The sequence below is a fragment of the Carettochelys insculpta genome, chromosome 3 (genome assembly GCF_033958435.1).
Source record: "Carettochelys insculpta isolate YL-2023 chromosome 3, ASM3395843v1, whole genome shotgun sequence".
NCBI lineage: Eukaryota > Metazoa > Chordata > Testudines > Carettochelyidae > Carettochelys > Carettochelys insculpta.
Window position 1 is genome coordinate 41703964 of NC_134139.1, and position 17400 is coordinate 41721363.

Genomic DNA, 17400 nt, shown 5'->3' on the forward strand with positions numbered 1-17400 from the left:
CCAGGAGCGGTCTGCCCCAGAGTCCCGGCGGATCCCTACAGCCCTCCGGCCCAGGATCGCCTCGGGTCCCCTGTGCTACCACCGCCCGACTATCCCAATGACATTGATGTGAGCAACTGGCCGGAGCCCCCGAAGGTGGACGACCTGGAGGAGACCGACCTAGAGGGACCCCCCGACCAGATGGACTGGGACCTTCTGCCAGCGGAGGGAGAGGTAGGAAGTGGCCCGGGGAACGACGCTCCTGAACCCATGGCAGTGTGTTGCGGCCTGGATCCCCACTGCCGTGGTCGTGTGTGAGCGACCCCCAGGGCCCTGGGCCAGGTCGCAGTGGAGTAGGAGGGCCTGCGTCCCCCCCTACCCCCTCCTTGACAGGGCCAGCCCGTGCTGGGCCTGTGCTCAGACCCTTGTGTTGTTGCCCTGCCCCAAACTGAGGGCTGGGCCTGTGCTCAGACCCTTGTGTTGTTGCCCCGCCCCAAACTGAGGGCTGGGCCTGTGCTCAAACCCTGTGCTGTTGCCCTGCCCCAAACTGAGGGCTGGGCCTGTGCTCAGACCCCTTGTGTTGCTGCCCCGCCCTGGACTGCGGGCTGGGCTGGGATTGTACTGCTGTTGTGAACTGCTGTCCCGCCCTGGACTGAGGGCCGGGCCAGAATTGTACTACTATTGAGAACTGCTGCCCTGCCCTAGATTGAGAGCTGGGGCCTGTATTGTATTGTACTGGGAACTGCTGACCACCCCCAACTGAGTGCGGGCCGGTGTTATAACCCTTGTGGTGGCCGCCTCGCCCTAGGCCAAGGGCTGGGCGTGCCAGGACTTCTTACACGTGGTGGAGAATGTGGGCATTCGATCCCCACCCCTGCTGTAAGGGGTGAGGGAGTGGGCGCAGACCCACAGAGAGGAAGAAGCCCCAGACAGTGCGGGCAACTACCCATTGTTTTTTTTTTGTTGTTGTTTTGTTTGTTTCGGTATATCACTACTAACCTCGCTTCCCCGATGGAGATGGACAAGCTACTGCAATATTTGGCTGAAATCCAGCAGAAGCAGCAGGCTGCTCAGCTACAGCAGCAACAGCAGCTACTCCAGCAGCTGGGAGCCCATCAGACACAGCTGCTGACGGAACTGATGGCCCAGAACCAGCAGCACCAGCGACGGTGTCTGCAGCAACTGGCAGCCCTGGTGCCATTGCCAGCCGAACCATGGCAGGGAACCCCAGGGGAGGGCCCTGCGTCAGTTCCTCTGGTAAACCAGACAAAGATGGGCCCTGCAGATGATCCGGAGGCCTTCCTGGTCACCTTTGAACGGGTAGCAGTGGTGGCTGGGTGGCCCCGGAACCAGTGGGCTACATTACTGGCCCTTTATTTGACCAGGGGGGTCCAGAGAGCTTACCGGGCATTATCTGTTGAAGATGCCCGAGATTACGACCGGGTGAAGGCAGCCATCCTCGACGCCCTGGATGTTAGCCTGGAGACCTTCTGCTGGTGGTTCCGGACCCTGACCTACGCCCCAGGGGCCTGGCCGCGGTGCGTGGCACAGGAGCTGAGGGACGCATGCCAGCGGTGGCTGCAACCAGAGGCAAGGACCCCCGCAGAGCTCATGGAGCAGGTCGTCTTAGAACAACTCCTCTGCATCCTCCCACCTAGAGGGCGGGCGTGGGTGCGGCGCCACCGACCTGCCACCGTGCAAGCTGCTGTCGACCTCATGGAGGACTTCCTAGCCGCGGAGGAACCAGAGGCACCCATGGTCTCAGCCCTGTCGTCACAGCCCCCACGTAGGGAAGCCGAGAAGCCAGGGGAGCCCTGCTCCGAACTACCCGGCCAGCTGCGGGAACCACCCAGTCTTCGTCGGAGATCACCGTGAAAGCCAGGGGCAAATGGAGGGGGCCACCAGCACGCAGCCACCAGGTCCAGGGGGGCACCAGGCCCACGGGCGGCCCCAACCAGCGCTAGGACCCTGCTTCAGCTGTGGTCAACGGGGACACCTCCAACAGGACTGCCTGGAAGGTTTCTGTAGTTTTGGCCGAGTATGGGCGGCCGAAAAGAGGGCGCGACCCCCACGGGCACCCACAATTACAGTCCCGGTCCTCATGGGGACTGAAGCCATGGTCGCCTTAGTGGACTTGGGGTGCAGCCAGACCCTGGTACGCCAACGGACCAGCCTGGAGGCTGACCCCGCTCTAGGGACCATCCGGCTGCAATGCATTCATGGCGACGTGCGTCCATACCCCAGCGCTCGGGTGCCCCTGACAGTGGCAGGGGTGACCCATCATTTGGTTGTCGGCCTAGCGCCCCGATTGGCATACCCTAGGGTGCTAGCCCGGGACTGGCCAGGCTTCGCGGGTATCTTCCGCCCAGCCACAGGACTCAAGGGGGAGGCGGCCCCTGTCATGGAGGGGAATACGCCAGAGGACCCACCCGAGGAGAGTGTGGGGTCGGGCCTCGGACCCCTAACTGAAGGACCCTCTGAAGGGTCAAAGGGGACCAGCCCCGACGACGGGGCAACCTCGGATTTCTGCCGGGACCAGAAAGACGACCCCACACTAAGCCGGGCCTATGCCCAGGTGGCGGCCATCGACGGGGTGGCAACAGACCCCCAGCTCATGGCACAGTGGACCCACTTCGAGCTGCGCCAGGATCAGCTATACCGGGTGGACCGGGACCCCCAGACCCAGGAACAACGAGCACAGCTACTGGTGCCGAAATGCCACCAACGGGCCGTGATGAAGCTAGCCCATGATATCCCTGCTGCCAGCCACTTGGGCCAAGAAAAGACCTTGGCCCGGATACTGTCCTGATTCTTCTGGCCAGGGGTCCACCAGGAGGTGAAGAACTATTGTAGCTCTTGCCCTGCGTGCCAGCTTGCTGCTCCCCTGCGGGTCCCTACGGCCCTGTTGATCCCGATGCCAGTGGTGGGGACCCCGTTCGAGCGGGTGGCCATGGATCTGGTGGGCCCACTCCCGAAGAGTGTAGCCGGGCACAAGTTTGTGTTGGTCCTCGTGGACTATACCACCCGCTTCCCGGAGGCGATCCCACTGTGCAACATCACGGCCCGCACCATTGCGGGGGGACTAATGAAGATCTTCGCCCGAGTAGGACTGCCACGGGAACTTCTCACCGATCAGGGAACCAACTTTACATCCCACCTGATGAAGCAGGTCTGTGCCCTCCTGGGGATTAAACAGTTACGCACCTCTGTGTACCACCCCCAGACGGATGGCCTGGTAGAGCGCTTTAACCACACGCTGAAGGAGATGATGCGTAAATTCCCCCCAGAGGACCTGCGCCGCTGGGATCAGTTTTTACCTCCCTTGCTTTTGGCCATCCGGGAGGTTCCCCAGTCCTCCACGCACTTCTCGCCGTTCGAGGTATTGTACGGATGCCGTCCCCGGGGAGTACTCGACCTGATGTGAGAGGTCTGGGAGCAAACCGCGTCCCCCTCAAAAGGATTGCTGCAGTACGTCTTCCAGCTCCAGAAGCACCTGGAGCAGGTAGGGGCCCTTGCAGAGGAAAACCTAAGAGCTGCACAGGCGTCCCAAGCCCGAACCTATAACCAGGAGGCGTGGAGCCGCAGCTTCGAGCCAGGTGATCGGGTCCTGGTCCTGCTGCCCTCCAGCGAGTCTAAGCTGCTGGCTAGGTGGCAGGGACCTTATGAGATTATTCGAGCCATGGGGCCTGTCACCTATGAAGTTTACCAACCCGACCGCCGTAAGAAGACACAGCGATATCACATCAACCTCCTAAAACCGTGGCGGGACCGGGAGGGCTTCGTGATAAACCCCTGCCCCCTGGACCCCGAATTAGGACCCCAGGTACCCCACGGGGAGGAACCTGCACAACCGGCCCTTGGGGCAACGCTAACCGACGAGCAGCGGAAACAGGCCCAGTGCCTCCTCAAGGCATTCTGGGAGAACTTCACCGCCCTCCCTTGACACACCTCCCTGGTCTGCCATGTCATCTGCACAGAGCCTGGGAAGGTGGTTCGCGACGCCACGCGCCCACTACCCTTCTGGATGCGGGAAGTGGTAGAAGAGGAGGTACAGGCGATGCTGGCCCTGGGAGTCATAGAGCCGTCCCAAAGTGAGTGGCACAGCCCTGTGGTACTCGTCCCGAAGCCCGATGGCACTTGGAGATTTTGCATCGACTTCAGGCGGGTGAACGCGATCTCCAAATTCGATGCATACCCAATACCCCGGGTCGATGAATTGTTGGGACGTCTGGGGGCCGCCTGCTAGTTCAGTACCCTTGATCTCAGCAAGGGGTACTGGCAGATCCCCTTGGCACCTTCTTCACGGGAGAAGATGGCCTTTGCAACTCCATCAGGCCTATTCCAATTCACCCGAACGCCTTTTGGTATCCACGGCGCCCCGGCGACTTTTCAGCGGTTTATGGACCGTCTCCTTCAGCCCCACCGGGACTATGCCGCGGCCTACCTCGACGACATCGTCATCTATAGTCGCCACTGAGAGGAACACCTGGACCGGGTGGCAGCAGTCCTTAGGTCCTTGAGGGCAGCAGGCCTGACAATGAACCCGAGGAAGTGCCGCATTGGATGGCAGGAGACAACTTACCTCGGGTACACCATAGAAGGGGGCCAGGTAAAGCCCCTCGTAGACAAGATGCAGGCCCTGGCAGCTTGCCCTCCCCCCAGTACCAAGCGGCAGGTACGACGGTTCTTGGGACTGGCAGGGTACTATCGACGCTTCATCCCGGAGTTTGCTTCAATTGCCGCCGCCCTGACGCAGCTTTTGACGAAAGCCCAGCCGCAAAAGGTAGTATGGACTGCAGCTACAGACAAGGCATTCCGGATGCTGAAACAGTGCCTAATGCAGGAACCGGTGTTCTACAGCCCCGACTTCACCCGTCCGTTTATTCTGCAGACCGATGCATCAGGGGTAGGCCTGGGGGCTGTCCTGTCCCAAGAGATTGACAGCGAAGATCATCCGGTGGTCTACATCAGCCGGAAGCTGTTTCTGAGGGAACAGCGTTACGCTGCAATAGAAAAGGAGTCCCTGGCGGTGAAGTGGGCCTGCGACGCCCTTAGGTATTACCTGTTGGGCGCCCCCTTCACCCTAGTTGCGGACCATGCACCGTTACAGTGGCTTTCCCGAATGAAGGATACCAACGCCCGAATTATGCGCTGGTATTTGGCGTTACAACCATATGCCTTCGACGTACGTCATCGGGCAGGTAAAGACCATATAAATGCCGACTTCCTTTCCCACCTGGGGGAGATGGAGGAGTCCGCCCCCATGGCACGGGAGACGGACTTGGCGGGGGGGAGTGTAGTGAGTCAGTATGGCCTCCTGCAGACTCAGAGGCAGAGGAGGCTGCGCAGAGGCCCTGGTGGGCGGGTCCAGGGCCAGAATACCAGAGGCCTGCCCCTCAGAGGGCGGGGCCCAGGGCTAGAAGAGCCAAGGGCAGGGCTCAGGACCCATTAAAGCCTGGGCCTCTGGTCAGGGAGGACACGCCTGCACGAGCTCCCCGGCGCCAAGGGCAGAGGGCCTGTCGCCGCCCGGCCAGGCCGGAGGAGCAAGCCCCCAGCGGCTCCGAACAACCCCGGATCCAGATGCCCCAGGGGGACTACCCGAACTTCCCAGACCTGCCAGGACCTTCACGCCGGCGGAGACCACCCGCCTTGGAAGAAGCCCCAGGAGTGGTCTGCCCCAGAGTCCCGGCGGATCCCTACAGCCCTCCGGCCCAGGATCGCCTCGGGTCCCCTGTGCTACCACCGCCCGACTATCCCAATGACATTGATGTGAGCAACTGGCCGGAGCCCCCGAAGGTGGACGACCTGGAGGAGACCGACCTAGAGGGACCCCCCGACCAGATGGACTGGGACCTTCTGCCAGCGGAGGGAGAGGTAGGAAGTGGCCCCGGGGAACGACGCTCCCGAACCCATGGCAGTGTGTTGCGGCCTGGATCCCCACTGCCGTGGTCGTGTGTGAGCGACCCCCAGGGCCCCGGGCCAGGTCGCAGTGGAGTGGGAGGGCCTGCGACCCCCTACCCCCTCCTTGACAGGGCCAGCCTGCACTGGGCCTGTGCTCAGACCCTTGTGTTGTTGCCCCGCCCCAAACTGAGGGCTGGGCCTGTGCTCAGACCCCTTGTGTTGCTGCCCCGCCCTGGACTGCGGGCTGGGCTGGAATTGTAATACTATTGTGAACTGCTGTCCCGCCCTGGACTGAGGGCTGGGCCAGAATTGTACTACTATTGTGAACTGCTGTCCCGCCCTGGACTGAGGGCCGGGCCAGAATTGTACTACTATTGTGAACTGCTGCCCCGCCCTGGACTGAGGGCTGGGGCCTGTATTGTATTGTACTGGGAACTGCTGACTGCCCCCAACTGAGTGCGGGCTGGTGTTATAACCCTTGTGGTGGCCGCCTCGCCCTAGGCCAAGGGCTGGGCATCCCAGGACTTCTTACACTTCCCTATTAGCTGGTAATATTGTCTCCATGCTTGCCGATCTCTTTAAACGGATTGTTTTTGGGTGTGGGGTGTTTTTAGTGTTTGTATGATTCCAGCAGGAGGCAAAATGGAATGTGGTGAGTGCTGGTTTCTTTCTTTGCATTTCTCGGGTTTATGAAGATAGTCACTTGATATTTCTGCACATTCCCGTTGATACAGAAGCAAGAATGTTAGGGTAAAACAATGGGTCAAAAATGCAGAGTGGAAGGGAAGAGATTAACAAAAGCCCAACAATCATTAGTGTTCCTTGGATCTGTTTAGGGAGTTACATTGTCACAAGCCCAAATTTGGGAAATAACGTACCTTAGATCTGTAATAGGAGTAAAGTTCAGTACAGTAATCTCAAAATGCACAATTTAGAGATGCACTTGACTCACATTAATGGGAGTTAAGCGCAACTCAAAATCCTGCTCCCCCTGTCCCAGTTCAACTCCCCCCACCTACGGCCCTGGTTCAAATTCTCTGCGCCTGGCTCCAGCTCAGCTCAGCTCAACACACACACACCTGGCTCCAGTTCAGCTCAACCCCCATAGGGCCATGCAGTCCTAACTCACCCCAGACTTAACCTCCTTGACCCCTCCCATGGCCAGGCTTAACTTTCCCCAGCTGCCCTCCCTCAGCCTCAGGACTTACCTTTCAAAAGGAGCTCCAGTTGTCCCTGCTGCTTCCCTGGCTGCAGAGCGTGCGTTCCATCAGGGAAAAGCACTGCCCCCCCCCACTTACGCAAAATTCAAGCTATGCAAGGGTGTGTGGGAACACAACCCTCGCATAACTCGAGAGACGACAGTATCTCATGACCTTCAAAACAACAGGTAGAGTTATATCACTGGAAAGGGGAGACTTTTTTCCAGTGAGAACACCTGCTGGAGCAATAGTGAATGTTCATATGCCTACTTTTACAATGGCTGTCTATCAAAAGCCATGTAGATTGAAAATTAACACTTTTGACTTTTAGAAAACCCTTCACAGAGCAAACTCCAGCTATGTTCATATCCACCTCCAAGAATTTTTCCTAGTGTGCCTGTTTTTGAACATAACCTGCTTTTCGCACAGCCTTATAATTATACACTAGAGATTTTCTGTGCTGAGCCCCAGGGTTTGGAACTTGTTCTCCCTTTAATAGTATCTCAGTCTCTCCTTATACTTTAGAAAAACATCTAAAACATTTCCCCCTTAAAAAGGTGGATTTTGGAATGACTACCTTTTGTTTTTCTATTAAGTGCTTTGAAAAATTTGGTGGTTGGATGCCAGTGGTTGTAGTAGAGTTATGCAGGAACTGGAATTTTTGTTTTGTAAGAAATAGTGATTTTTAAAATTTGTTTTTGCTCTAAATTAGAGTGCAAATAAAAATTTTGAATATTTATGTAAAACAGATTTTTGGGAAAAAAATTTTTGGGTCAATGGCAATATTTTGATTTTGATGTATATTACTATTTATAAAATTACAATACAGAATTTCTAAACAAAAGTCAATGTGAAATGGAAAGTGTATGGCAAAAATAGCCACATGCTTTTTCAATTTTTTTGAAACTCAACACATTTCTTCACATTTGTTTCAACAGAGCAACGTTTTCCAACTGAAAATGTTCACTCAGCTCTAGATGTGTGATGTTCTGTTCAGAGAGAGATTGTCCTGTTGCTGTCATCACATGATTATCCCCTTTTGTTATTTTACTCAACTGTCACCTAGATGAGAAATGCTTTATTTAAATACTCCAGTTGTTCTGCATTAACTTTTTTCTTTTTTAAATCCTTTTGTATCTCTCTCATTCACTTAGTTGCTCTATGGTGCTCTGATACCTTTTCTCTCAAATTTCATTTTTGGTAGGCCTACATTTTTTTTTCATTTGCACTGCAGGTTGCATCTCACTTGCCTGGTCAATTTGCCAGACGAGGGGAGATCCAGGGCTTCTGCCTCCCTGACAGCTCTGTGCTTCCATGGCTGCTGTGGCTTCATCCTCCCTCCCTGGAACTCTGGCCCCAAACCTGGCTCCTCAGGGCTACCATGGGGCTATTGTTGAACACTCTTCACTCTTGCCTTGGTGTCCTTTCTTGTACCTCTGGTAGCTCCTCACCACCGCCTGTTATGTTGATTCTGAGCTGTGTCACTGCCAGGGGAGGGATAGTTCAGTGGTTTGAGCACTGGCCTGTTAAACCCATGGTTATGAGCTCAATCCCTGAGGAGGCCATTTAGGGATCTGGGGCAAATAGATTAAGAAAAATCCATCAGGGATGGTGCCTTGATCCTGCTATTTATTATTATATTTTTGAGGTTTCCGCTAATTTATCATTCTAATCCTTTCTTTCTTACATGGCTCTTGTCTCACAAAGTGGAGTCTCTTGTTTTATATCAACTCTCACAGGGTTAACAGGGATCAATAGAAGTTCATCTTCATTGAAAATATATGTAATATTAACAAAACAACTGTTTTCTCCATCTCTTTTCCAGTATCTGTTGGAAAGTGAGTCACAAAGGTAGTACTAGGTCAATATCCAGCTCCTTTATCTGCTTAATAATAGTTCCTGCCATGTGCACTCAATGACAAACATCCTGCTGATAAAGTTGCTGTAACATTGGAAGGTATATAGATAAGAAGCTAGTCAGTACATCTCATTGTATCTCAGAAAACAATAATTTGCTCAATTTACTATTTTTAAAAGAACATGAGAGAAAGAAATATCTGGCCTGAAGCAAGACTCAAACAGCTGGTACACGCTCATACACTGAACCCTGACTTCTTTGAAGGTACTATCTTGTTCTTCAGAATCTCAGCTTTCATTTTTTTTTATAAAAGCAGGTTTAGAGCTCGTAAGATTGAAACAAAAAAAATCTGAACTGAGTGTAATGAAAGTAGATGAGGGCCTGGAAATAGCCTGGAATTTTAGCACTGAGAGTTGTGAACTGACCCTGTATGGGGATTAGTGGGCATCTCAGTTGCTCAGTGTTGCTGATTTAGATGTCAATATTATTATCTGTTGAATTTTTCATATAAGAGAGGAGTGACACAGATCTGCACAACTTATTTTGAGAGAGGTCTCGTTTTTCTGCCCCAGGTAAACATAACAAAGGACATATTAAATTAGAACAAAAGCCATCTAGCCCAGTATTCTGTCTTCTGACAATGGCCAATGTGTGGTGCCCAGAGGGAATAAACAGAACAGGTACTAGTGACCCTTTTTCTGTAACCCATTTCCAGCATTTAAGAAACACCATCCCTGTCCATCATAACTAATAGCCATTGGTAGACTTATCCTCCATGAATTTTTCTCGCTCTTTTTTGAAGTCTGCTATTGTCTTCTCCTTCACAATATCCTCTGGCAAGGAGTCCACAGGCTGATTGTGCATTGTGTGAAGTGCTTCCCTTTGCTTTTAAACCTTATACCTACTTAATTTCATTTGGTGACAAACCAGAACCCCCGCAGTCCCAGTTCTTGTGTTCTGGGAAGGAGTTGTGGATGTAATAGCGCATTCAGTTACATGACTAACTGATAAACATCTGCTTATCAGTTAGAGCTACTGGTTACTCACAGCTGCCCTCTGTCTCACCCCTCTCCAATTAAACAGAGAGTGGGTTAGCCTCTATGCCTTTTTGCCCTGGGATCAGGTAGTTTCCCCTCCTGATGCTCTGCATTTAAAAGGTGTGCTGGCTCACCTTCTGTCCCTGCTCCCAAGCCCTGACAATCTGCATTTCAGAGGCTGAGTCAGCACACAGGCTGGCTCAGCTTCTGTCCCTGCCATGGGGTTTGATCTCTTCCCTCCTTCCACTTCCCTTTCCCCATCTCCTTCACTCTGCATTTGCAGGAAGAGAAAGCCATGGAACTTATTCATCATTTTTGTGTGATCATTTGATCATTAGACATGGATGCCTTACAGGAGACACTGGCATTCCTACAATCATTGATATTTGCCATACATTTTTAGAATTTGTCAATACTGTATTTCTATATCAAGGAGAAAATAGGAGTATTTTGCTCTCTAAAGAGCATAGTTTATTCATGTCTTTTTCACATTTGATCTGATTATTCCTTCGTAGTAAAGTCATTTTCTCCTCGGACCTGTGGCTGCCTTATTCCTCCCTCAGCAAGCCTCTCAAAGAGGAAGGAATTCCTAAACGATGCTTGATTACCAGAATAGAAATTACTCTCTGTTTTTGGCCATCATTGGATAATGTAGATCAGTCAAATCTTCCAGATATATACAGACTCATGAAGGATGAATGTTGATATTATGGACTTTGAGAAAGCTATGGAATATATTAACTCGTAATCTGACTAAAGTGGTCATGAAATATTGCAGTGTATGAAATATGGTAAGTGGTAGATACAATATTGTCATCTTGCTCTATCACCAGCACTTTGTTTTATTTATACATGATTTGCAGGCCCGCTCATGGGGCAGGGATTGGAGGAGGGGAGTTGAGGCAAAAGTGGCAGTTGTCCTGGGGTTTGGCTTTTCAAGGGGGCCTGGAGATTAGGTAGAGACCATGTCTGAATACTTTTTGGGATGTACACTTTCCAGTTCTGAATTTTGATCTTAAAAGCACCCTGTGCTTTGTCAAAAAGGCTATGCTTATTGTTGTGATACACTATCCAAAACTGACCAAAATATTTCATAGATAGAGGGTCCACATTTTTCCACTGCCTTGTTCCTTGTGTAATCAGCAAAGTGCCAGTAACGCTCTACCAAATCACAGTGGTACTGCTGTGTACTCCAATTGCACAAGTATAAATCACTGCCCAGGGTGACTGGGCAGTAGATATCAAGCTTGATTTCTTTCTTTTTTCCTATATAACCCAATTAAAATATTAATGGAGAGTAAATTATGAGGGAACAGTGCATTCCATACATTAAGTAGGTGTGGGTGCTCATGTTAGTTTTTACCAACCTAGACTTTTCTCAGCCTGTTTAGGTTGAATTAACTTTGACAAGATTAATCTGTGTCTGCTGCTTTCTGAACCTGAACAATTACATATATTGCTTGGAAAAGCTATGGGTATAACACAGAGTCTGAAAACCTTCACCTGTCCTTCCTTATGATTGCATTACCAGCTCAGAGAACACAAATTCAGAGAGTTAATTCATCAAAATAATAGATTTTTTTTTAAATTAAACTTTGTCTGTGTAGTTAAAAGGTCATTTAAAATATATATGTAATTACTTAACAGTAGGGACTCTCTTGCTATAACCAGCTATTTTACCTTGCTGTGCTTTCCTCTGATATGTGGCTGCATTTACTTATGGGGTTCCCCCTTTTTCTTTGGTTTCAGATGCGAGTGTCTTTCTGGTTTATGTGGTTTCCCCATGTGCGAGGCAGGCTCCATTCCCCAGATAGTCTCACGTGGAGATGGAACACCTGGCAAGTGCTGTGATGTCTTTGAATGTGTCAATGGTATGTGAAGTTTCTGTTATACACAGAGAGGATGATTTTATATGTCTTTGGAAAGTGTGGGTATTTGAACATGCTTTTCAGTGATTTGAAAAGTAATTTCCGTATGGAGTGCTAAAGATAAAAACTCACCTAGAAACTTTAAAGGTGCTATAATGGGGCAAAATGACATTTGAAAGAAGACAGTTCCGTAGTGTTTCAAACTCATCACACACCTTCCCCATCCTGAATTTGTAGGAATCTTTTGATTGTATGTTTGACGTTCAAGCTCTTCTTCACGAGCATTAAATACCAGGCTTCTTTGAAAAAAGTGGTGTGTTTTGCAACTCGCAATTCTGTTTTGCAAGAGGATTCTAAACACAAATGTGTTCTTTGAGCAATATGAATAAACTTTTTAAGAATATATTCCTAAAGCAACTTAAACCAATTCTCATTGTTAGTGAAACTAATGTTTTGAGAAGACCTTGTCTGAATGATTTAAACATTTTATGCTTGAGCTATTGTACTTCACAATTGTCGTCCATTCAGTTACACTTTTCAGTTGACGATGGTGCTGTGAAAGAGGCATGTTATAGTGGGTCACAAAACAGGGAATACCTCAGGTGAATGATAATATGAGTAGTGACCCAGTGGTGTTTGACCCATATTCATCAGCACATCTGTCATATGTTTGGGGCAGCCCTTCCTGTGCCATACAGGCATACAAATAAAGTTCTGAGTAGTTTCATATTGTGATAATACAAACATCTTCAATGTTGGTTAAATCATTAAAATGTAGTAACTGACACATAGTTGGCATTTTTACTCTGATAATAGTAGGGGAAGAGGATACAAAGAGCCACAGTGAGAGGAAATTCATGAAATTTCACGGCACACTTAGACAGTTCTCATGGGACACCAGTGTGTCACAGCACACTGGTTGAAAACCACTGAATTAGGGCCAGGTAACAGCAGGAATCTTAAGAAAAAAGAATATTTGTCTTGCAGATAACATGGTACTTTTCTCACAACTGTATATTTCTCTTTCTTCTTCGAGTGGCCCCTGTGGGTGCTCCACAATAGGTGTCGGGCTCGCCCGGCGCCACAGATCGGAAATCTTCCAGCAGTTTCTCCTGGATCGTGCATGCGCCGGCACACGCCGGCCACATGCGCGATCCAGTCCCTGCCAGTTCCTTCTCAACCGCCATCGGCTGCAGACGGAATCTACTCAGGCTAAGGCCAGAGTCAGATTAAGTAGTGTTTTTTTTCTACGTGTCATTTGTTGTTTTTGGTTATTAAAAAAAAAAAAGAGAGAGAGAGAAAGCAAAGACAGAGAATATCGGCAAAAAACAAAAAAAAGAAAAAGAGGAGTGGAGAAGAGAAGAGCGGACATAAAGGCCATTTAGGCCTCCCGCTGCCCCGCAGGCTGGTGATCACTATTTGGTGTGGAAAGGCATGGATTAAGTGCTAAGTACCCTATTAACAGTAAAGGACTCACCGCAATGGCCTCTTCAGGTTTTAAAAAGCGTGAGTCATGCCGTGAAGCTATGCCGGCCTCCGTGGGGCATAGCAAATGCATCCGATGCCTGGGGGAATCACAGGCTACCCAGAAGTGTTCTCACTGTGCTAAGCTCACAGCCAGGGCCAGGAAGGACAGAGCGATGAGGCGTAAAATGCTCTTGTTGATAAGGCTCTCCAGCCAGACTTGCCGGAGAAGCCTCACCCAGAAGGGCCCTCTGGGTTGCATAAGAGGAGGGCAGTTTTCTCTGACCCCCTTGGTGCAGAAACAGAGGAAACTCTCCCTGGCTCGATCCTTGCCAGCACTTGTAGCAAGCAGGATGAGCGGAGCACACAGCCCCAAGCCGCATACTCAGGCAAGCAGCAGCGCGGCAGTGCACGTGGCAGAGGCTGAGCCTCCGGTTATACAACAGCCGGCACATGCGGCGCCTAAAGCGTCAGCGAGGCAAGCGCCGGACCTGGCGGCACCGCCACGGGTGGCACCGGCCCCTGCGGTACCAACGGTGCAGGGGCACCAGGCACGGAGCCTGCAGGCACCAGAGGAGGATACCCGCGCGGCACCACAGCTGACGGTGCCGAGCACGGTGTTGACAGCGGGGCCGAGATCCCCGGCACGGAAGGGGCAAGGCAAAATCAAAAGCCCAGCGCCGCAGTCCATCTCCGGACAGGGCTGCACTACTGTTAGCACCAAGCCCTCCCCCTGTGGTACACACGCCGCACCGAAGGCCTGTCTCCACCGGCCCATCCGGAACCTCCTTCTCCGTTCCTCCAACCAATGTCACCATGGCTTGGGCCACCTTCACCATTTCTGGGATTGGATCCCCTGGAGTACTATCACAAGCCAGTTTCACGTCTATCTGTGTCGTCGCGGAGGTCTCGCTCTCCCAGACATCAGGGGTACACACCCCGTGAGTGGTCTAGGTCTCCATCCCCAGACCCTTGCCCGTGCTGCCATGGTCGTCGTTATCATGATGGACACAGACACCACAGGCCTACACCCAGGGGCAGGTCCCACCCCGGCCGCTCAGTACCCCCGTGGGCACTCCCAATCGGGGACGGAAACACAGTTGTCTCAAGGGCAGTCAATTTTAGAACCCTGAGACTTTCCTTCACAATCCTCCAGCGAGCAAGTGTATCACCGACCGCAGGAGCCCGAGGGTTCAAGGGAGGTTTACCCTAGTGGTTCCTCCTCATCCTCCCCAGATGAGGCCATGGCCCCCGGGGATGTCTCTCCCCCGGATGACCTTAAACAGTTTCAGGAGCTGTTTAAAAGGGTGGCTTTCACGCAAGACATTCAAACAGCAGAGGTGCAGGAGAAACATCACAAACTCCTGGAAAATTTGAGACCCCCGGCTTCGTCCAAAATTGCTATTCTGCTGGACGAAGCCATTCTGGAGTCAGCCATTACTATATGGCAGACTCCAGCCTCTGTTCCACCTATGAACAAGAGAGCGAATGAGAAGTACTTCGTCCCGGCAAAGGGCATAGAGTTCCTCTTCAGTCACCCACAACCAAATTCTTTGGTGGTCGAGTCATCCCAGCAGAGGTCAAAGGCTTCTCAGTACAAATCGGGGGGATCAGACAAAGATGATAAGAAGCTAGAGCTGTTGGGCAGGAAGGTATATTCCTCTCCTATCCTGCTATTGAGAGTGGCAAATTATGGGCACACCTAGCAAACCATAATTTTGATAATTACTCCAGGCTTACTCCCCTCATGGATTCACTTCCGGAAGACAAAAAGCCGGCGTTAAAGGCGATTATTCAAGAGGGCTACGCAGCATCGCGGATGGGAGTCCAGATTGCCCTGGCCGTGGCGGACACGGAGGCACGTTCAACGGCTACAGCAGTGGTCATGCGTAGAGAATCCTGCCCCAGACGTCGGGTATCCCAAGGGACCTACAGGCGAAGATCGTGGACCTTCCCTTTGATACATAAAAGCTGTTTGCAGACTCAGCCAACTCGGTCCCTCACTCCAGTAAGGACTCAAGAGCTACACTTAGAACCTTGGGCATTTATACTCCCCCATACAGGAGGGAAAAATTTTATCCTCAGCAAAGGCGCTACGCTTACAACCACAGCGTGCTCAATATCAACAGGGCTACGGCCAAGGGCGCTATCAACAGCAGCAACAGTACAGAACTCCTAGGCAACGTTCTCAACAAAGCCGTATGCCCTCGGGTCAGGCCCAAAGGCAACAAGTTTGACGGGTATGTCGGGGGCTGCACTATCAATACCCTCGCTCAATGCCACTCTCATCTCATGTTCCATCATCACCTCAGACCGTTCCACTCCCAATGGCAAAAGATCACCACAGACAAATGGGTGCTGGAGATCATAGCCACGGGTTACGCGATCCCCTTCCAGTCGCTTCCACTGACGAAGCCTCCCACCAGGCCTCACCTCAGGGATGCTGCCATGAGGCGAGGCTCAAGCAGAAGGTGAATCACCTTATGTTCGTAGGGGAGGTGGAAAGAGTGCCGGAATAATTCCAGGGGAAGGTTTTTATTCACGCTACTTCCTACTAGAGAAGAAAACAGGAGACTGGAGGCCCATCTTAGATCTTCGGGGCCTCAACTGTTACTTGCGCAAGTAACGTTTTCGGATGATCACAGTTGTCTTGATACTCACGGCACTGGACGATGGAGACTGGGTTGCAGCACTCGACTTACAAAGATGCTTACTTTCATATAACAATCCACCCGGCACACAGACGCTTCCTCTGCTTCACGGTTGGCCAGGAGCGCTTCCAGCACAGGGTTCTTCCATTCGGCCTCTCCTCGGCCCCCAGAGTCTTTACCAAAACCCTGGCAGTGGTGTCAGCCTACCTGCACAGACAGGGGGTGTTTATTTTTCCCATATCTGGGCAACTGCCTGCTAAAAGGGGCCTCGAAGGCAGAGGTCTCACGCATGATACGCGTCACAGCGGACACGTTTTTCTTCACTGGGCCTAGTCATCAACCTCGCAAAGTCAAAGTCCAAACCCACACAACATATAGAGTTCATAGGCGCACGCATAAACTCTATCACAGCAAGGGCGTACCTACCCGATGCCCGCTTCTGCGCCATCAGTTCTCTGGTGCAAGTCATCACATACAGCCCCACGGTGCCGGTCTTAACGTGCTTACAGCTGCTGGGCCACATGGCAGCAGCGACGTTTGTGGTACAGAATGCCAGGTTGCACATGTTAAACCTGCAGCATTGGCTGGCGAGTGTTTACAAACCGGCATCCCACACTGTCCACAGGGTGGTGTCGCCCACAACAGAGGTGCGCAGATCCCTCGCGTGGTGGGAAAACCCCGAGAATCTGCTAGTGGGGGTGCCTTTTCACCAACCACAAATTTCTGTTTTTTCTTACTACCGACGCCTCCCACATAGGATGGGGAGCGCACATCGGTGACAAGGTAACACAAGGGCTATGGTCCCCTGCGGAACAGACACTGCACATAACCATGCTGGAGCTCAGAGCAGTGTTCAACGCCTGCAGACATTTTCAAGATTACCTACATGGCAAAGTAGTTGGGATTCAATACCGACAATACCTCCACTATGTTTTACATCAATCGACAAGGAGGAGCACGATCCCGTGCCCTATGTGCGGAAGCAGTCCAATTGTAGAATTGGTGCATCGCCAACAACATAACGTTGAAAGCCTCGTACTTGCCGGGCGCTCACACCGTGAAAGCAGATCAGCTGAGCAGGCGCTTCGCAATCATGCACGAATGGCAGATCCGCTCCGATCTGCTACGGCGCATTTTTCGTACATGGGGGTTTCCCCAGATCGATCTGTTTGCCACAAGGTCTTGCACAAAGCCAGAAGGGAGAGAGCTCGCGTGATACTCATAGTCCCGCTTGGGATCGGCAGCAATGGCTTCCCTTGCTTTTGCGCATGTCGGACTGCCCACCACTCCCTCTACTGGTGGCGCTGGACTTACTCATGCAGGCTCAGGGGTCCTTAATGCACCCGCACCCTCAGGGTCTGCACCTACAAGCATGGCTAATCCATGGCTTAGCTCTTTAAAGAGCACGTGTACGGAGGGAGTACAACAAGTCCTGGAATGTAG

At 51.7% G+C, this 17400-nt stretch overlaps 1 protein-coding gene across 2 annotated transcripts in view; it reads left to right on the forward strand.

Annotated features, from left to right (window-relative positions):
- CRIM1 (cysteine rich transmembrane BMP regulator 1) overlaps positions 1–17400 on the forward strand; it is a 315027-nt gene that overhangs the window by 150854 nt on the left and 146773 nt on the right. For both annotated transcript variants that reach the window (XM_074989676.1, XM_074989675.1), the window contains exon 5: positions 11724–11845. In XM_074989676.1, coding sequence (XP_074845777.1) covers positions 11724–11845 — 122 coding nt within the window. The remainder of the gene's footprint in view (positions 1–11723; positions 11846–17400) is intronic.